This window comes from Volvox carteri (assembly GCF_000143455.1).
Source record: "Volvox carteri f. nagariensis unplaced genomic scaffold VOLCAscaffold_89, whole genome shotgun sequence".
Classification (NCBI taxonomy): domain Eukaryota; kingdom Viridiplantae; phylum Chlorophyta; class Chlorophyceae; order Chlamydomonadales; family Volvocaceae; genus Volvox; species Volvox carteri.
Genome location: NW_003307632.1, coordinates 332375 through 353527, shown reverse-complemented (window position 1 = coordinate 353527; position 21153 = coordinate 332375). Strand labels below are relative to the sequence as shown.

Sequence of the window (21153 nt, the reverse complement as noted above, 5' to 3'; positions counted from 1 at the left end):
TTTTATTATCAGAACTAGGCCGTGTGCAAAACATCTGGTCATAAGCGCGTACTTGGTCTGGATGCTAGGTGCTCTGTGTGCGCCGCTGGGTGGGCTCGAAGGCATGATAGGAGGCGACCACTGGGTCAGCCGAACTACGGATCTCGACGCGCTCTTCTGCATACGGGCTTTTATTATTATTATCGGAACTAGGCCGTGTGCAAAACATCTGGTCATAAGCGTGTACTTGGTCCGGATGCTAGGTGCTCTGTGTGCGTCGCTGGGTGGTTGGTAGGAGGCGACCCATGGGTCAGTCGAAAATCACACGGGTCTCATGAGGATACTGTATCCGGCAGGCAGTCGACAGCCGTTGTCGACCGAATGGTGAAAGGTGCACGGCAGTGCATGCAGGTCAGCTGGGGAAGGCTGATCGCCATGGGTTTGTCCCAGCAGACGACTGTGACAGGGATAGGAGAAAGGCCACCACGACATCCTGCGGAACCACAGCGGGGACAGGCGGCCTCATCGCTGCACCGCTCCACGGCGCTCTGCAGTGCAGAATGCGTCGCCGCCAGCAGAGCTGCACGGGTTGCACTCACATTGGGAAGATGATGGAAGTACAGACTAGCGTGTTGGGGGTCAAACGCGAGTCCGTAAGAGGTGGCCGCTCCGCCAGCGCCATCTGATTCGTCAGCATCCTTGCTGTCCCCGTTGTAATCGTCTGAATCACATGCCCCATGATCAGCCGCAGCTGTCCCTTCAATGTCAGCCTGTCCCACATGCGGGTGATCATCCGGTATCCAGCCGAAGTCCGTTGGCGCATCTTCTTGATAAATGTCTTCTTCTGCAATGGTAGGTTCTACAGTGGTAGGTTGGTTGTGCTGCCTTTGGGGGCGGCGTGGCACTTGGGGGTCGCGGTTTGCAGCGGTGGTACTTCTGCGTACACCTTCCTCCCTAATAAGCCTAGCACGCTTGCGTTTGGTTCCGAATATATCGACCTTGGTACTCATTGCATGCTCAGCTTCCTCTCAATCGGGCATAATCATTATGTAATTATTGGAACGGGAAAATATTTCAGTGATTTATCATATTGCTTGTGTACGTGCGTTTGGTGCTTGCGAGGCGCCATTGTACTACCTTATGGACCTTACAAAGTTATAAGGGCCGAACCAGAAAACACAAGTTCCATTCTTGAAAATCTTTGGTAGTATATTTGTCAGTGGGTAGCGGAAGTGCGTCCCACCTTAGCGGAATATACTCATATTTGGCCTCCCCACGGTGCGCAAAGGCGCGAGGTGGGAATCGGTTCATAGCTCGAATTTCTATTCACACCGCTGCAGTTATCTTGGAAAATGAACAAGGACAACGCCGCTCGTGTTGCTCGACCGCGCACGACCGCTTAAATAGCCAATATGTAACCCATTGTAGTATCAGGGCTGAAGCCATCCGCGAAATGGCAAGTCGGCCGCACTTCCGGCGGCATGGGCCGCGCCGCGTCGGCCCACACGCTCAAGCACTGCCATTGAGAATTGAACATATCCTCAAGGTTGTCAAAAATTTCATCCATAGCGGCCGCTAGGGCAAACGCCATCGCGGCCCGCGCGGGATGCAGTGCCATTGCAGTAGGCAGGGCTGCCAATAACCCGCCGATTATATATTGCGATTCTAAGGGGATGTGCTGATGTTTAAGCAGCCTCTCGCACAAATGTGTCCGGTCGTACTGTGCCGAATAAACAGACCGTACAAGATGGCCCAACGACAGTCCCGAATTTTAACGCGCGGATGCGCGCGTGCGATTCGCAAAATGCGCGTGTACAAGTGTATATAAATTTTCTTAGAAGAAAGGCCGCGGTGCGTCAACGCGGTGCGCAGGAAGGCATGCTGGCCACAGGCGCACGCGGCATGCAGCCCGGACAATGGGATGCCTGCTTTGCTGTAATTGAAAGCACAGAAAGCAAACAACGTAGCTTGCAAGACTGGGCGCTTGAAACGACCGCGGGAAGAGGAAGCGTTTGGCGAAGCGGCAGTTTGCGCAAGCAAACGAGGTGCGCCAGCGCGTTGCGCAGGTGGGCACGATGGCCATAGTCGCACGCGGCATGCAGCCTAGTCTATTGCGTGGCTGCTTTGCAGTAATTGAAAGCACCGAAAGCCTTCGTCGTAGCTTGCAACACTGGGCTCGTGAAACTGCCGCGGGAAGAGGAAGCGTCTGGCGAAGAGGCAGTTGTGTGCAAGCCAAAAGGCGCCTGCTTTCTGCAGCGCAGCGCATACAGCACCTTGTTCCGACTAAAGTCAAATTACAAAGTTGCGCAAAGTATAACATACATAAACTGAATTAAACATAAGAACAGATAAGACGTTTAGAGCCTTGTCGGTGACATGGACGCCGCTGTTGGCTTGGAACAGCTATTTGCTGTGCATAGGGACGTGCCCGCGTTAGCCGTGTTGCAACAGCTCAGGATGGATTTCAGCCAACAAAGCCTCAAGAGCTGCTGCACAACCACCGGGAATGTCTTCAGTTGGGCACGTGTAGTTTTGGTCGGCGGGGTCGAGCATCGTATGCATTGCACACAGAAACCAAGGTGCAGCGTCTCTGTAACATCGCCAACATATCCGGTACGCGGTGGCAGGCTTGCCGAGCACGAAATGAAGGGGGGTCGCATCTCACCATTCAACTATGCATGCATGTGCTCGGTTGAATGCTCGGTAGCATGCGAGTTTACCTATCAGGATGTTTGTTTGCATATATCCCTCCAAGCGAGAGGGCTTGGACCTATGCTGATGTTCGTTACAAGAAGTGAACTGAGGACTGATGCTACACGTCATGTATACGCGTTGCTTAGCTTGCAACGAGACGCGCCCACGATGAAAGCTTCAGCTACGCTCACAATACATTATACTGCTACACTATTCTCTCCAGTCCTACCACATTATATTTCACCGACGTACTTCGGCCACCTTCCACATCACCATACGTGCTTTGGAAACGCGGGCAGCTGCTTCACCAGGGCCCCCATATTTCATTGGCCTTCTTCCCTATAGAGACTGTACGGCATCGTTGGCCTTCTTCCCTATAGGGACTGTACGGCATCATTGGCCTTCTTCCCTATAGAGACTGTACGGCAGTATCATTTTTTTCCTAAGAGGTTACCTTTTCAGAGTTAGAAATAAAGGAAGAATCATTTTTTATCTAAGAGTTACAGCTTTTCAAAAAGAACTAACAGCAACTACTACTATTATAATTTTTTGGCCGATCTTGGCGAGCGCAATAATGAGCGGTAGCAATGACAACGTGCATCTTTGGTACTGGCTTTGGCCACCATTTAAACACTTTCATCAGACGCGGTGAGATGCACCATCAGTAACAACACACCAAGTAAGCAACTATGGACAACTACACCATCCATCCCTGGTCTGTTGCAGTCCTGTCAGTATTCCCCATTCTGCACCTGCAGCAGCATCTTACAGCAGAACCACCCATCCTAATCATCCAGCTGTGTACCCAATCCTCACCCTATGGCAGCGAGCCCATCCTAAACCTGGGACAGCCTGCAATCCCCTTCCTATCAGCCAGGGTCCCATCCCCATCCTTGGCCAGGGTTCCCAATCCCGTCCTTGGTCAAGGTTTCAATCCCCATCCCTCTGACAGGGTTCCCATCCCCATCATCACCCCGACAGCAATCCCCATCCTAACAGTAGTGTAGCACGCCTAATCCCTAATCCTTGCCTTGGGCCCCACATCTCCCATCCTGACGTTGTCACCCTATATTTCCCATCCCGCCTGACCAGTACCTGTCCCCAATCCCCAATCTTTGCAACCTTCTGGGCAGCACATCAGCTGACAGCTACGGAGAGGGCAGAGGAGTAAGAAGCTCGATGCTTGTAGTCGACCTTTGGAGCCGGTATGGGACCTGCGAGTTGCGAGATGCAGAACTCTGGCACTACTAGAGGCTAAAAAGCGCTAAGCAAAGGCAAAAATTAGCTCACCGCCAGCGAACCATGCCAGGGGACAACCGACGGCTCGCCGTCTACTGTGCAAGTAACCATCGATTGCAGACTCAGGCTCATGTCCAGCGTATCTAGGCATGATGTTATGCATATGCATCTTCGACAAGCCCTAGGGCCTTGTAGGCCGTCTGCAGACGGCCTGACAAGGTACACTAGCACCTGACATGCGCTTCAGAGTGGATCTTCAACAAAACAGGCCATAAGCATCCCCTCATTGCATAAAAGGGCGAGCGCTGGTAAAGGCAAGGATTAGCAAAGGCTGAGGCTGTGACGTCCATTAGATCATCCCCGCTCATCCCAAGTACAATCTCAGGAAAAAGCTGATGCTGACCAGATCCCTCCTTGGCAACGGTGTCTCTCACTCTACACATATAATGTCCTGAAAACAAGATCGTACACTACTTGGTTTTACACACGTTGTGGTTGCCAGTCTCCAGTCCACCGATAATGGCTAACTGGACGAGCTACTTGCCTAGTAAATTTCAACATTCTCCTGCCTTCGAGGTTGAATTGCATGCCAAGCAAATAACCGGTTAACAAAATATCCTCTCTTACGCTAAACAGTACTCATGCACACGCAGGAACGGTGCAATCTAAATGCTGCTGTGATTTCGTAAACCATCGCTGACTCCATGGCGCCACCTCACGTAACTGTAATCTCGTACTTAGTTGCCTGATAGTGGCATGCGGGTGAATTGTAACGCAGTTGTGGTGTCCTCCCCCAAAAATTCCAGGAGTTTCTTTGCAAGGGTCGCGTTCTTCTGCAGCGGCAATTGTCGACCATTGAGCGCATTCATTGATCTTCGATGACTGATGCAAGACTTTTGCTTACCGCAGGATCATGCATGTCCTCATAAAATACCCGGAATGCATGATCGGTATTCCGGGTGACGTAGCTATCGAACAAAGCATAGGTTTCCATCAGGTCCTTCCGAAAATCATCTTCAGGTAAACTTTGCTCCATGCCGTGGATCTTCATACTTGTCCCGAATGAAGAGGGCAATCGTGTGTTAAGCAATACCTACAACGCAAAGCTTGGTATATGTGGGCATACTCTTAACAAAACAGCTCGCACTCCTCTGCATCAAAGGACATGGCCAACCAGGTGCCTGTGCCTACCTTGACATCCAAGCAGAGGGTGCGGAGGAAAGCCATAAAGCCGTTGAAGGACTGGGCACAACGGCTGCTAGAGAACGATTTTCCGCAGACATACCTGAGCAACCACCGTACCTAAACGTAAGCAGGGTAGAGAAGCATCAGCCTTTCACAGAAACGCACCTGCTATCCTTAAAGCCCGAAACCAAGTCTGCACAAGTTTAGAAGCAAAACAAGTCAGTCTCTTTTGAAGTATGCGATGCTACGCGACTGTCTCAAAATGCCATACTTCGGCCATAGTAACCGTATAAGACGTTGTAGTAAGACCTGATTGCAGCAAGTAACCTTTCCTGGGGGAACTCGTTAAACCAGGGTAGTTTCTGACGCGGAGCTTCCATATCGTATAATTCTTTCACCAACCCTAGCTCCGCAAAATTGTATGTTGTCCAATTGAACACCCGCTGACATACAGGTTCGGTCATGGTCCATTCAAAGTTCCTGCATTTGTAAAACAGAAATATCCTTGAAAAAGATCCCTGATATCGGTAGGGGATACAAACTTACAAGAAGGCTTCATAAATATTCCAAAAAGCCGCCCATTGTTCACCTCTAATCAAATAATGTGGGATTTGATTGAGCGCGTCCATGAGGGCCGTGGAACCCGATTGCCCGGACGCCAGAATGAAAACGCATTTGCCAGAGATCAAGGTTGGATTGATCCCACGACGCGAAACAAGTCCTTGCTTTTCTACCTGCGAGTTTAGCGTGGAAGCTGAAGTTGCAAGGGCTACACTCCAAAATAAGGGCGCAAGGGCGGTGTACTTCATCGAACTGGTGACAACAGCAAATAGTGGTTCGTAACTCAAACCCGTGACAAAGTTACGGAGTATCCAAGATTATTCCCTTACGTATGTTGCGGGGCCACATTAACCAAAGCAGCTGCACGCCGTTATCGTAAAAGATGGGCCTTGTGTTCATTAAAGCAACAACTATACAAATTCGCAATATTTACAACGTGATCACTACAGCAGCACGAACGACACAATATGGCAGTATGTTCAAAGTGCGAAAGTCCCTAAGTGAAGGTACCAGAGCGGAGTGGCCAACCGGCCGGCTTGCGCACTCGCGGGCTTGCCCAGCACTCCGGTTGTACGGCTTAGCAACTGAACACGATCAGCGTTCATTGCACGCTTGGCCATTATTCTATCACATGTATATGTAGCATTATGCGTGGGGGAAGCGCGTGCAAACTTACAATACCGGGGATATGAGGTATCAAAACTGCACAACTGCGCAAATGGCAGGATTTTTTAATTTGAAAGTTTTCAATGTGATTAGTTCATATCTTTGGTAGCTTCCGGTGCGTGGAGTCTCCGCCTGTCGGCGATAGTTCTGACAGTCGCGGTAAGCCATGAACGTGGCTCTTAGGCAAATACTATGAACACATGCCCATCCTGGTGCTCTCTGGCCGATTTCCTGGCTGGATATCGGCCAGGAACTCTACAATTCATGCGTACTAGCTTAGGACGGCCCCTTGAAGCCGCTGTGTCGCAAATCAGCGCAACGGCCGACACGCATTCCAGCGGTAGGAACACGGGCCCCTTGCCCGTTTCCCAAAGGGGATCTCACGGCAGCAACGGTATCACTCATCGACAGGACCCAATACCAGCAGATGGTACGGCAGCACGATGGGAGCAGCAGCATGCACAAACTAAGCTGCAAAAACGCACCGGCCTGGGTCGAGCGCCTGCAGCGGCCCCAACACCCACGGCTCGGCCAAGGTTGGGACGAAAGAGGCTATCATATGCCAGTAGCAGCGATGCAGCGCCTTGAAATACAGTGTGTGTATTGAATCCTTGCGGCTGTAAGGATGTGAACAGGTGTACGCATCTTTCAGGTATCACACGGCCCCAAGGATTCCACTGGGTCAGACATACACATTTGGTTGTCCTTGCAGGTTATCTATTCGTCCTGATGCAAGCGGATGGAGAGGATATCTAGAGGGGAGAGCAATTCTTTGGACTGCCCCAGTCGCACAATTCCTGTGCTTCCCTAATTCGACACCCCTAACAGGCCAATTCTGACTGTCAGATTGTCCTTGCCAGGCCAATTCGACACCCCGACAGGCTAATTCTGACTGTCGGAATGTCCCTGCCAGACCAATTCGTGTCCCTGCCAGGCTAATCATGACTGTTGGAATGTCCCTGCCAGGCCAATTCGTGTCCCTGTCAGGTCAATCCAAGGGCCTGTCCCGGCAATTTAACTTGTCCCAGGTGTAACTCCCCGTTCCAATTCCAATCCCTTGTACCGAGCAATTTCGACCTATTCCGGGGTCGGTCCGGAAACTGCCAGACAGGCATCCAAAATCGCGGGAGTTGAAGGAACTTTACGAAACTCTGTAAATGGAGCACTTATGAGTATCTCTCATGTATACTGTGTTTTTCGTTTCCGTACATGGGCCAGGAAGTGGCAGGAACCCTACACGCCTGGTTACCGTACTCCATACTCTGTACTCATTCATTCATACATTCACTGTGTGTGTGTTCAACAAAAAGTTACCACCACCCGAGCCGACCAGAACCAGAGGTGTGTGTGCATGGCAAGCTGCTCACAGTTTTAACACCCTGTTTATTCATTCATTCATTCGTTCGTTCAGACAAGCAGACATATCCACATGTCTTGTCTTGTGCTGTGCATCAGCACTGCGAAGGCCCCCCGGCACTCGACCATACAACATGTGTTCAACAAAAAGATACCACCACCTGAACCGACCCGAATGTAAAACCACCCCTTTCATTCGTTTGTTCATTCATTCAATCATCCACATGGACGAAGAGATGTAAACACGTGCCCTGCCCTGCACTGTGGTGTGGCCCGGCACAGTGTAAAACCCCATTCATTCAGTATCAGAAGGTCTCCTTTCGGGTGCTTTTGATTCGATGCCCGGACTTCGATCGGTGCTGCCCGAGTCCAATGGCCACATCCACGGCGGCCAGTGCTTCGGCCAGCACCCATTCTTCGACCTTTTGTTTGTGTGGCTGGCGCTTCTGTGTTAAGCCGGCATCAGCCCCCTTGTGACGAGATGGCTTCTTCAACGTATGTCATTGTGCCGCTGCCCTCTGTGTCCGCCAGCTTGCCTTCATCAAGCTGCCAGTCGTATTTGACACCCACGATCTGGACCAGGTGATTTGTTGTCCACCGGTCACTCGGGTTGCGCTTGAAGTGGTGTGGCAGGTAAAACTGTAACACATGGTCTAGTGTTTGAGGAAATGCGAAATGAATGCAAGGGATCAATGGCATAAATGCAGGCATCACACAAGTGTCGTGCAAATAACTGGCTCAAGGCTTACCTTTTTGGGCGGGGCCCCAGCGTGAAGCGCCCAGGGGGGCCCCGACCTGTAGGATTGCCCATGTCCGTGTGTGTGTGTGTGTGTGTGTGTGTGTGTGTGCGTGTGTAACGGACCAAACATAACATCTCGCCCGGCTGAAACGCGTTATAGGTACTATACAGCATTCTCTATTGCAAGGTATCTCGCATGTAGCCAACAAAAATCGTATGAGCACAAACAAGTTTAGCTGCCTCCATTCACCGACCTCAAAAGCCACATCAACGCCTCTCGCGCTAAATTTCATCCCAAAAGCTGCCGCGTATCTCACAATGGAATTCTGAGATGACGGCGTATGATAACTCGAACACTCAGCTTGTGTTACCATTTGCCGGCATGGGCAATCCGACTTGCCACCAGCAGGCCAACATAATTTGCTTTCATTTCTCTATGAAATACACAAGCTCCTTGTTTGTACATTTACTTTGGCCAATGCACGGGGCCTCCTGAGACTTGCGGTGTGCCCCGATGAACCCCGCGGCTGTGGGGCAGATTGCTGAGGCCGCTGGCGCTTCGGGGATAAACATCACAGACAGCACCGAAATTCACCCAGCTTTCGTTACCATTTGCCCGCACGGGCATTCCGACTTGCGGTCTGCCGCACTGTCCATGCGGCATGCACCCGGAATGGATGCGATTCGCGTGGAGCCCGCAGGCGGTGCTGACGATTCCGCCGGTGCAAGCTTAGCTCTCACACCATCAGCACTGCTGCAACAAAGCATATCTCCCACCGCGTTGACACTACCCATCAATTGTCACCCTTGCCACCCTTGCTACCGGCCTGTACGGATGCAAAGGGGCCCCGCCCTTTTTTCGGCTTTCTTGAAGCCGACACCCAACTTGTCCAGCCGGCTCCAGCAGCCGCAAGACCATCTCTCCATCTTTTGTTGAAGCGTGATTGCACAAGAGACCCTCAACGATTCCGATGCGCACCACTTTCGAGCCATCTAGCATAAGCTCCGAGGAACACTTGCACTTAGAATCCCAGGCTTCCAGGCACACATGCTCTCAGAATCCCAGGCTCCCAGGCACATAGGCTCCCAGGCACACATGCTCTCAGAATCCAAGGCTCCCAGGCACACAAGCCCTCAGAATTTCAGGCTCCCAGGCACACATGATCTGAGAATCCCAGGCTCCCAGGTAAACATGCTATCAGAAACCCATGCTCCCAGAATCCCAGGCGCCCACGCTCCCACGTTCCCAGGTTCCCAGGCTCCCAGGCACACAGGCTTTTAGAATCCTAGGCTTCCAGGCACACAGGCTCTCAGACACACAGGGTCCCATGCACACAGGTCGCCCATGGCTGTGGTCCAAGCCAGGCCCCAAACCATCAGATAATTATGTCCCTACATCTAATTGACTTAGCCAAATGCTAGTTTTAGCTTTGTTTACATTTCATGCATTTGCTGGCGCCTAGCGCTTGCATCGACGTAGCCCCCAGTATTGCACATTGCATTATATTATCCATGAAAAGATTATAGAACTTCAATTCACTGTAAGCTCAGCAAATTGCAAGGGTAAAGGGCTCATCCGGACGCAGTTTGCATGCCGTGCTGCCGGCTTGCGCAAGGAATCTCTGCGCGCGCTCCACGCCCGCGCGCGCCGCGAGCACCAGGATAATCTACAACAAAATGTCTTTTGCTTCGTGCAAAAATACGTTGGTATGTGCTGGTATGTGTGCCCGGAAAGCTGTGCCGACCGTCCGCCAGGGGGGGTTTATGAACCACACACACCAAACACACACGATTTACTTTAATTAATCGCATGACATAACAATTCACATGCGGTGTTTTATGTGTTGGTCGCATACTCAGTTCGTTAACCTTCACGCAGTCTCATGAGAGAATAACATGCTTGGCAGCACTCAGGGGGCCCTTCGCATCAGCCCTACATCGCACAACGATTCGTCATACCATCAATACATGCCAGAAAGGCGGCGGGACATGCCGCATGCGAACGCGCACGCAATTAGACCCCCGCTGGCTGTGAGGCAGTTGTGGGGACATGCCTGGGAGGCTGAAAGGGCTTCCGGACGCATAAATCGCACCAGGCGACGTCGTACACCGCGCCAACGATGTATGACACCATCAACTATATGCCGAAAGGTGGCGGGGAACACTGCATCCAAACACGCACACAATTAGACCCCGCCGTGAGATGCGTTGGTGGCTGTGAGGCAGTTGTGGGGACATGCCTGGGAGGCTGAAAGGGCATAAATCGCATCAGGAGCCATTGTACGCCGCAACAACGATGCATCATACCATCAACTAGTTGCCAGAAAGGTGGTGGGGAACGCGGCTTGATCAGTCACGCTCGCTAGGCAACCATCATGGGGAAGGGATGTAAGGGTGTCCTCCTCTCGGATGGGTCGAACTACCCCCAGTGGCTCGGCGACTTAGGCGATTTCCTCACAACGTCCAAGTTGAAGACTACATCAACAACCCGTCGCCTCCGGGCCGCAACACCCAAGACACCCTGGAGGAGGACGCACAGGCGCTCGGCTACCTGCATCTGTCCTGTGAACTGCCCATCAAGCAGTTGCTCAGGAATTGCCAGACCATTCTCGCCGAAATGCAGCTCTTACAGCAACAGTTGCGTTCTGCATCCCAGGCCCAGCTGAGCCTGTTGGAGCCGCAGAAGCAGCTGAGCATGCGTGATGGGAAGACGACTGCTGACTTCGTTCAGTGGGCAATCGTGCCTGGCGGCCAGTGGGACGAGAGCACGATGCGCCACGCCATTCTCCATGGCCTGCCTCCGCAGTGCACCATCACCGTGGAGTTCAAGATGTGTCAGCCCAACTTAACGACCCCACAGCTCGTGCTCATGCTGCGGAAGAAGGAGGACAACCTTGAGACCCAAGCAAGCAAGACCAGCCTGGTGGGATCTGTCGGCCCTGGCCATGCCACCAGTGGAGTCGGCAGCACTGCCGGTGCCGCAGGCGCCATGGGGGCCGGCGACACCTGCCGCTACTGCGGACAGCCTGGTCACTCATCTGCAAGTGCCCCGTTAAGCAGGTGGACGAGTCCATCGGCCTTCACCGCAGCAACGCATTCCAGCAGCTGCATGCCGCCGGCAAAATCAGTTGAGGTAGCTGCAACCGCCACCGTGACGGTGGCGGCAGGGGCACTGGCAGCAGCAATTGCGGTAACAGCGGGGGCGACGGAGCATGTGAGCGCGGCCATGCTTGATGTGGCAACAGCCACCGCAACGGTGGCTACACTGCAGGCGGCAGCAGTGGCAGCAGCTCGGGCAGCAGCGGAAGCAGCTCATGCCAGAGCCGTGCCACAGTGCTGGTCATCGTTGGCAGTGGCAGCAGCTCACGAGTCATCCACGACTCAGGCTCACCATACCACCTCATGGGTGATCGCTCCCTGCTGCACAACCATGTCCCCACCGGTGCACCACAGCTAATCGAGTGGGGCAACAACCAGCCAGCCGATGTCGTGGGAACAGGGAAGCTGCACCTGCATACACGCGTTGGAAACAATGTCTGGCTGCACAACGTGCTGCACGTCCACAGCTCGGGCCTCACCCTGACGTCTGTCGACCTCGTGAGAGGTCGACAGAGCTCATGACATGCGGCTGCACAGTCACGTTCAGCACGGACACGATGGGCTGCTGGTTCTCACACATCAGCCTCCCGCAGAACAGCCCGTCTATCACTGCATGGAGCGAGCATGGGCACCTGCAGGCGCCGACATCACCGTCAATGCCCTCGGCACCACGGGCGACAGAGCTGGGGGGGGCCAGGCCGCAGGTAGCAGCGCTGGCGGAAGTGCCGCCGCCATCCCCAGCACCCGTGGCGGCAGCAACACCGGCAGCCACACTGGTGGAGGCCAGCCGGACGGTGACAGCAACGGCAAAGGGCAACCAGGCAACGGCAGACCCGGGGCCATTGAATGCTCAGTCGCCAGACTTGTGGCAGCACAGCGCCTGCACCACCAGTACGGTCACCTTGGTTACCATGTGCTGGAGCAGCTGATCAGCAAGCAGCTGGTGCAGGGACCACAGGTCACTCCAGCGGCACTGTGCCAGGAGATGGAGGCCGTCTGCGATGTCACCGTGAAGGCCACCGCAACCGCCCACCCCAGCTGCGGTAACCGGCCGTAGCACACACTGGAGGTCGTACACTCTGACCTGTGCGGGCCCATGCCGACCATAGGCCGAGGGGGAGCACGCTACTTGCTGACACTGCTGGATGGTGCCACCGGTCTGTCCACCGTCAGCACGCTGGCCAGCAAGAGCCAATGGGCGAAGTGCTGCAGGACATGGTGACGCAGCTGGAGGCCCGCCACCCGAACCATGCACGGGTGCACACACTGCACAGCAACAATGGTGGTGTGTACATCACCAAGCAACTGGAGCAGTGGCTGCAACAGCACGGCACCACACACACCCACTCGGCACTGTTCACCCCAGAGCAGTATGGAGCGGTGGAGTGACTCAACCACACACTCCTCGACTGTGTGCGGGTGATGCTGCATGATGCAGCACTCCCGATCAGCTACTGGCTGGAGGCTGCACTCTACACCAACCTCCTGCGCAATGTGCCCCCCTATCAGCGCCGGCAGGCCACACCGTGGGCAGCTTATCATGGCGTCCCCCCCGACGTCAGCCACCTCCACACCTTGAGCTGCCTGGCCTACATCCACATCCCAGCCAGCCAGCAGAACAAACTCTGTCCTCGTGCAAAGGCGGGAACCTACCGCTGACCGGAGCATGGCACGGCCACCCACCGCGTCCTCGTTGAGGGCAAGGTGACCGTGAGCAGCGACGTCACCTTCGATGACGACCACCACGGCCCGGTTCACAATGGGCGCACACCCCCTTCGGCACTAGCCCCGCCTGCCCCGGCGGTAGCAACGCCATCGGTGGCTCTACGCTGGGCCATGCTGCCGACCCCAGCAGCCACCCCGCCCCCAGCAACCCCAACACCACCCCTTCCACCCCAACACCCGCAGTCAACGGCAGTCCCTGCACATGCCGCTGGCCCCGGTCAGTGACGGCCCGGCCCCCCAACAGCAGCAGCAGCGGCAGTGGTGGAGAGTCGGGAAGTCCACCACTGCTCGGGTGGTAGCGCTGACAGCGCTAACACCACTGCTCGGGTGGTAGCGCTGACAGCGCTAAGTCTAACATGCCCGACGGCAGTGGTGGTGGCGGAGGCAGCAGTGCGATGCACACTGCCAACCACATGCTGGTGACGGCGGACAACCTGCAAGTGGTTGCGGCCTGCCAAGGCAGCCATCACCGGTTACTTCACAGTGCGTGACCTTGGCGAGGCACGCTGCTACCTCTGCATGAAGATCGTCCAGGATGGCTGCAACCGCTGCATTGTGCTCACGCAGCAGCACTATGTGGAGTAGCTGCTGCAGCGCCACAGCCTGGAGAACGCCAAGCCGCGCGCCACCCCGCTGCCTCAGGGCACGCGTGCTATGCCAGCCCGTGATGCCCAGCTGACAGTGATTGATGGCAGCGGCTACCGTGTGCTGGTGGGCGAGCTGAACTACTACCGCGTGCTGGTGGGCGAGCTGAACTACCTCACCATCAGCACATGCCTGGACATCGCACACACTCTTGAGCATGCTCACGCGACGCATGCCCGGCCCCACCAAGGCCCACATAGGGCTCGTGCTGGGAGGGCTGCGCTACCTATCCGGCACCTGCACACTCGGGCTGTGGTACCGTGGTGACAGCGGCAGCAACACCCGCAACTTCGGTGGGTACAGTGACGCGGACTGGGCTGGCGACCCAGCCACCCGCCGGTCCACCACAGGCTACACATTCTTGCTCGGCAGTGCAGCGGCCAGCTGAAGCAGCCAGTTGCAGCGCACCATGACTGCCTTGTCCATGGAGGCCGAGTACCAGGCCGCCGCAGCAGCCGTGCACAAGGCACTATGTGGCTGTGCAAGCTGGTGGGCGACCTGGACCTGTCACCCGGCGCCATCAACACCCAGCTGGATTCACGCTCAGCCTCGGCAACAACCCCATCACGTCGGTGCGATCCAAGCACATCGATGTGCACCATCACATCGTGCACGAAACGGCCACGCGTGGTGAGGTTAGGCTCAACTATTGCACCAACAACAACATGGTGGCTGACATTCTCACCAAGGCACTGGGTGAAATCAAGTTCGTGCATTGCCGCATGGTGCTGGGCGTCACTTAGATCGCCAGAGCACCGTGCGAGGGGGAAAGTGGAAAAAATGCTGAGGGCTTAGAGGAAGTGTGTCGAGCTAGGAGGGCGCCAAGGGCGCGTGGCCAGGCGCCCCAATGGGCAAGTTAATGCCCGAAGGGGCTCTGTAGGCAGTGCATACAGTGCTGTGCAGTGTTGTTTTCCGTGTGTGTTAGGACTGTGGCACCAGACCGCAAAGCCAACAGGCTGAAGGCTGGCAAGCTGCGATTGTGTCTGCTGAGTGTTGAGCAGCCGGTCTGGACCACGGACTTGGCGGCCGAGCCCCTGCTGTGTGCCGGCAACGGCACCTCAGACTCATACGTATACGCCCAAGCAAGCGGCTGTCGGTGGTAGGTCGCGGACCTCCAGACTGCATGTAACGGCCAATGAGTCATTGGCAATGACTCTTAGCCGTGCCTGCTAGGTTCCCGAGAGACACCGTCTGTTCAACAGGTTATGAGCCCCGGCTTCCTGCATCCCGTGCTCTGACAAGCATACCTCCCACAGCATCAGCACTGCTGTAACAAGCACAACTCCCACCATGTTGACACTACCCATCAATTGTCACACTTGCCGCCCTAGCTACCGGCCTGTACGGATGCAGGGGGGCCCCGCCCTTTTTTCCGGATTCAAGGAAGCCGACACAGCTTTTTCATGTTTTTTAAATAGGGGGGTCCTTGTGAAGCAGCTGCCCGCGTTTCCAAAGCCCGTATGGTGTTGGATTGTAAGGTGCCCAAGTACGTTTGCGAGGAAGAGAATGTGGCCAGGCTGGAGAGGAAAGTGCAATGGCATATTGGAATGTGAGATTAGGGTAAGCGAGTTACAGGGCGTTTTATTGCACGGGCGAATTGACGTGCAAATCTTACACCGTAGCATCAGTCCTCAGTTCACTTCTTGGAACGAACATCAGCATAGGTCCAAGCCCTCTCGCTTGGAGGGATATGCAAACAAACATCCTGATAGGGGTAAACTCGCACGCTACCGAGCTATGGGACGCGACTTGCAAGCAGAACGTCCTTGCGTTTGAGTTTGGTTTGCTATGGGACGCGACTTGCAAGCAGAACGTCCTTGCGTTTGAGTTTGGTTTGCTATGGGACGCGACTTGCAAGCAGAACGTCCTTGTGTTTGAGTTTGGTTTGCTATGGGACCCGACTTGCAAGCAGAACGTCCTTGTGTTTGAGTTTGGTTTGCTATGGGACGCGACTTGCAAGCAGAACGTCCTTGTGTTTGAGTTTGGTTTGCTATGGGACGCGACTTGCAAGCAGAACGTCCTTGTGTTTGAGTTTGGTTTGCTATGGGACGCGACTTGCAAGCAGAACGTCCTTGTGTTTGAGTTTGGTTTGCTATGGGACGCGACTTGCAAGCAGAACGTCCTTGTGTTTGAGTTTGGTTTGCTATGGGACGCGACTTGCAAGCAGAACGTCCTTGTAGTAGAGCCGAAAATAGCGGATGAAATTTTCGGGACTCTGGCCGGTCTTCCACTGCGGTTCAGAAATTTTCAGGGCTTTCAACCGGGAGCCAACGTTCGGAGGAGGATTCAGAGGGTTCCCAATTACCTCGGGATTTCTCAGAGAAACGGCGCTTCGTTGGGTCTGTTTCAACTCGCGGATTTCGGCGGCAAGAGCAGCAATTTGCTCATGCAGCACCGCGGTCTCAGGAGTCTGAATCTGTCCTGGGTTCTGGTTCAGAGTTATGTCTTGCGGGTTCGTCGCGGCGGGTCGCGACCCACCAGCTCCCGCATTAGCGGTCTCATTATTGGCCGCGGCCGGAGGCGGGGTGCCTCCGCCTGGGGCCGGGTTCTCTGAGGGGTCTAAAAGTGGAAAGTAACCACTCATTCGCGTTAAGGAATTCGAAGGGCCTCTAACTTACGGTTCAAAGTTAAGGCAGCGACCGCCAAAGTCAGCTGATCACGCAGTTGTTGAAGCTGGGTAGGGTTAAAGGCCGTGAAGGTCGAATGGGAAGTCGGCGTCTAAGCTCGCAACGTAGAGCTGCCACTGAACTACTTCTAAATATTTCTTTTGTAAATCAGGATTTCGAATTATAGGTCCTATTGTAATGTAGGCAAGAACCGAAAGTCACAGGACGGATTCGATCCGTCAAGGTCTGGGCTCTTGTCTAAAGATAGAGTAATATAAACTCTGTCTCTTTGTTAATATATAAATATTAATCATCCAACCCAGGCTCCCTCCCGATTGTATATAATACTCGTTGCTTAGGAGGCCGCAAGAGAGAGAGAGAGAGAGAGGCCGTAGAGTGTCCCTTCGGACCACCTGACGGCTGGTTAGACCGAGGTGTCTGTTCGATTAGGGTAGGAACCCTGAAAGAGTGTCAATCCTTAATTAGGAAACACTTCTTAATCTCAAGGTATTCATAGACTGTTCATAGATCAGTCTTAATCAAATCACGCCTTCATCGCTTTGCGATTTGGCTTTGTAACGCTATAAGGCGCTACAACACGGCCCCACCATGGATATTGACGGCTTCACTACCACCTCAGGGCGGAGGAGTGCTAAGGACCAGGATCGAGACAGCCATGGTGGGACTGGCCGGCAAGGTCTGGGGGTTGATGAGGGAACAATTAGAAGCCGGGAGGGACGTGCAGGGCTCAGCAGCAGAGCTGATAACCGACCTCATGACCAGGCTGGCAAGCTCACTAGTGCTAACCGGTTTGCAGGCCTGCCTGCTGAAGTGGATGATTAGGATAACGCGAGCCGAGGGCCAAGAGGTTTGAAGGTTTTGTTGTGGAATGTCCATGGGTTGTTGGAGGCAGGAGTTTTTAAGCTTGACCGTGCCGGAATTAAGTCTTTTGTGACTAGCCATGATCTCATCATTGCTACCGAAGCACACTTAACGGATGCAGTGCCAGACAGTGACGTGTCCCTTGAAGGTTTCCGCCTGATGCGGGTGCAGAGGTCAGGAGACGCCATACACGCTGACTATGGCGGGTTTGCTCTTTACGTGCATGATACAGTCTCCCATGGGGTTACCATTGTCCGGAAAAACAACAGTCTTGCAGGCTGTGAGGTCCTGTGGATACATGTCAACCTCCTGTCAGGAAACAGCCTCCTGGTGGGGGCCTGTTACCTTGCACCTGAAACTTCCAGAGTGTACCCAGCCGGAGGTGCAACTAATGCACAGCGAGCAGCAGCAGCAGAAGCTGCTTTCGTGAGAGTCCAACAAGATATTTCTGAGCTCCGGCAGCCGGGGGAGGATGTGATGCTTGCTGATGATCTAAATGCCCGTCTATCTAGTGCACAGCATGCAAAGCACCGGTCCTCGCCTGCTGACCTGCCCGGGTACGTTAGTGATGTTCCAGATTTAGATCAACTGACGGCACTGCAGGAGTTCATGGGCTTGCCGGGTGACACGGACCCTCAGGGCTATGCAGACGTGCCTAGATGTAGGAGTGAGGACCTCGTCTGCAATTTTGCTGGGCACCAGTTGCGTGCCCTGGGCCGATCACAGGGGCTGCTGGTATTAATTGGCCGTGTTTCCAGGGATTCAGAGGGTCATCTGGCCTTCCCCAAGGGTGAGGCAGGTGGGAACATGATCGATCTTTTTGTAGGTTCGGCCGGTGTTCTCCGCCATGCCTATTGGATGCGAGTGGGTGAGCTGCTCGCGCCAGATGGTTGGTTACCGACTGACCACCGTCCAGTGACGCTAGTGCTTGGTCTAGCTGTGGGAGGAACAGGGATGAGTGCCAAAGGGTGCTGCCAAAAGAAGCGAGCAGTGTTTGAGATCTCCCGTTATCGTGACTATGCTGCTCTGTTCACTGACGGATCCCAGGTCATGCATGCACTAAATGGGGTGATCACAGACCTATCTAATGGGACCTGCGACAGCACGGCGTCAGTAGCACTCTGGGAACCTGGAGCCTTCATTCTATATGCGATTCACACTCATTTCATACCTTAATGAAGACCCTTCATACCTTCATGAAGGACCCTTCATTCCACACCAAATCGAGGGCACCGGGTCAATTTAGAATGAGGACCACTTCATTACATAATGAAGGTAGCTCAGAATGAACGTCCCTTACGCTTTGAATACCCCTTCTGTCCAAAATGAAGGTGGTCTCCATAAAACGAGCCCATGTCCATCACGTGATATGAAGGCCCCTTTCAGTCCAAAAAGAAGCCGTCTCCATAAAATGAAACATATACATCACGTGATATGAAGGCCCCTTTCAGTCCAAAATTAAGCCTTTTCATAATGTCCATCGCGCCATGGACACGCCCCCAATCCTAACTAGGAAGGCGTGTTCTTATCACATGATGAACAGCGTCTTGATACGGATTTGCTTATAAGCCAAGCCGTCTCAAGACCCTGTCCACCATGTGATAAGAACACGCCTTCAGCCCTAAGAAAAGGCACCTCCACAAAACAAGACATTGCAGCTGTCCATCACATTGCATGTGCATTCACCCCAAAATAAACGTGCATCCATTACCACCGTCGTTTCTTGCCCCCCTTCCCCTTCGCCTTTGTTTCCATGATCCGCTTCAGTCAAGACGACATCAGGTCCAGAACGGCTGCGCTTTGAGGTGGCCTTTGCTGTCATCATGGCTGTTGCAATCTCCACCGTCGCCCACTGCTTCACCATGTCCAAGGTGGTTGACTGCAACAGCAGCGGGACATGTGTCAGTCAGTTAGTTATAGACATATAGGCTTAGTGGAGTAAAAATGGACAGGTTGCTATACTGAAGCACACAATTAACACGATGTCGCAAAACCATGCATTCTTGGTGAGCACCCAACCAGCCTATGTGTAACCCTGACATGAAACCAACACAAACTTTGACAGGAACTCACTTCCTGATTTGCTGCTAGGTGATCTGGTCCAGCGCTCGACATCCATTGGTCATGGGGTCCGGCTGCTGCTTGAAACAGCTTCAAGACACTGCTCTGCCTCCTCGACACTCAAGAGCTAAAATACATCTGCATTGAAAACAAATAGAGGGGCAAAGAACAATAAAACATTACGTTAGTTATCATGCAGCAGCATCGGACTGCAACCCTTGACGGCGGTAAATAGCTAGCATACATGTCAGAATAACAGATAGAAGCAGGTAACAAAGTTCTGTGATGACGAGTACAGAGTCATGAGGTGGCCGCCGGCAATGTGGACCTGGTCAACACAGTCCCGTGACTCACCCAGCCCGAACAGCTTGAAAATATTGGTCTGCTCCTGTGCCTCCCAGTCACATTGGAAGATTTCATTGTCACCATCGTCAGTAAGAGAGCCCAGCAGACTGGACCTAAGGGCGCCCTCACAGAGAAGAAGCCTCTTCTCAAACTTCAGCCTTGTGGCAAGCTCTTGTCCTCGCTCACTTAAATGAGGTCTAATGGCATAAACATCTGTAGTCAACGCTTTGTGTTGGCAGTGAGTCGCTGTTAGATGCTCAATGTCAAGCGCAGTAGTAATCGTTGTAAATCTGTACTTACAACAAAATGGAAGAACTATGGCGTCTAAGATTAAGGAAGTGTATGCAGGATTTCTTGAGTGTCACCGGTCCACTGCATGCCGTACCTGGATTGTAGCATGCAGTCCGTCAAGGTTCCAGCTATGAAAGAGTCCAGAATGAAACTAAAGCTATTCTAAATTTCATGGATTGATTATGGCATCGAGTAAGACAAATGCTCCAAGGCTGTCACCTGTGAACCTGCCAGCAGCACTTAGTATGTGCCTTGAAAGGAATTCCAAGTGAAACCTCTCTCTGACACCTCTCTATCGACTTCCATGCCCAGCAGCATGCCAGCATACATGGGAAGTTGCAGTCTGAAGCCGGCCCTCCATCGCCAACCGTTGCTGTTCCCCCATCGCCAACCCTGCCATCGCCACTGCCGCCGTCGCCATCCCCACCATCGCCATTGCCGCCGTCGCCATCCCCACTGCCACCATTGCCGCTGTCGCCATCCCTGCCATCGCCATTGATCCTGCCGTCGCCAGGAACGGCAACGGTGGCAGTGGCGATGACAGGGATGGCGACGGTGGCAGTGGCGATGGCAGGGATGGCGACGGCGGCAGTGGCGATGGGGGGAACGGTGACAGTGGCAATGGCGACGCTGTCCCCATCCCCTCCATCGCCAACCGTTGCTGTTCCCCCATCGCCATCCCTGCCAGCACCACTGCCGCCGTCGCCATCCCCACCATCGCCATTGCTGCCGTCGCCATCCCCACTGCCACCATTGCCGCTGTCGCCATCCCTGCCATCGCCATTGATCCTGCCGTCGCCAGGAACGGCAACGGTGGCAGTGGCGATGACAGGGATGGCGACGGTGGCAGTGGCGATGGCAGGGATGGCGACGGCGGCAGTGGCGATGGGGGGAACGGTGACGGTGGCAATGGCGACGCTGTCCCCATCCCCTCCATCGCCAACCGTTGCTGTTCCCCCATCGCCATCCCTGCCAGCACCACTGCCGCCGTCGCCATCCCCACCATCGCCATTGCTGCCGTCGCCATCCCCACTGCCACCATTGCCGCTGTCGCCATCCCTGCCATCGCCATTGATCCTG

The 21153-nt window shown here is 54.1% G+C and overlaps 4 protein-coding genes across 4 annotated transcripts; 3 read left to right on the top strand and 1 right to left on the bottom strand.

Annotated features, from left to right (window-relative positions):
• Window positions 1-311: 311 nt before the first annotated feature.
• VOLCADRAFT_99545 (uncharacterized protein) lies at window positions 312-1290 on the bottom strand (the record flags this gene model as incomplete). The annotated part of the gene is made up of 3 exons (XM_002958236.1): window positions 312-527; window positions 579-864; window positions 1223-1290. The coding sequence occupies 3 exons, from the start codon at window positions 1288-1290 to the stop codon at window positions 312-314; spliced, it is 570 nt and encodes a 189-aa protein (XP_002958282.1).
• Window positions 1291-6516: 5226 nt separating this feature from the next.
• Window positions 6517-8325, top strand: VOLCADRAFT_99544 (uncharacterized protein; the record flags this gene model as incomplete). Its single annotated transcript, XM_002958253.1, has 3 exons — window positions 6517-6754; window positions 7312-7352; window positions 8212-8325. The coding sequence occupies 3 exons, from the start codon at window positions 6517-6519 to the stop codon at window positions 8323-8325; spliced, it is 393 nt and encodes a 130-aa protein (XP_002958299.1).
• A 1103-nt stretch (window positions 8326-9428) lies between these two features.
• VOLCADRAFT_69235 (uncharacterized protein) lies at window positions 9429-9701 on the top strand (the record flags this gene model as incomplete). The annotated part of the gene is made up of 1 exon (XM_002958252.1): window positions 9429-9701. A coding segment is annotated over one exon (273 nt), but the record flags the coding sequence as incomplete, so codon positions are not given.
• A 7402-nt stretch (window positions 9702-17103) lies between these two features.
• VOLCADRAFT_99543 (uncharacterized protein) lies at window positions 17104-19972 on the top strand (the record flags this gene model as incomplete). Its single annotated transcript, XM_002958251.1, has 4 exons — window positions 17104-17173; window positions 17954-18175; window positions 19144-19281; window positions 19839-19972. 4 exons carry the CDS (start codon window positions 17104-17106, stop codon window positions 19970-19972), a joined length of 564 nt encoding a protein of 187 aa, XP_002958297.1.
• Between the last annotated feature and the right edge of the window lie 1181 nt (window positions 19973-21153).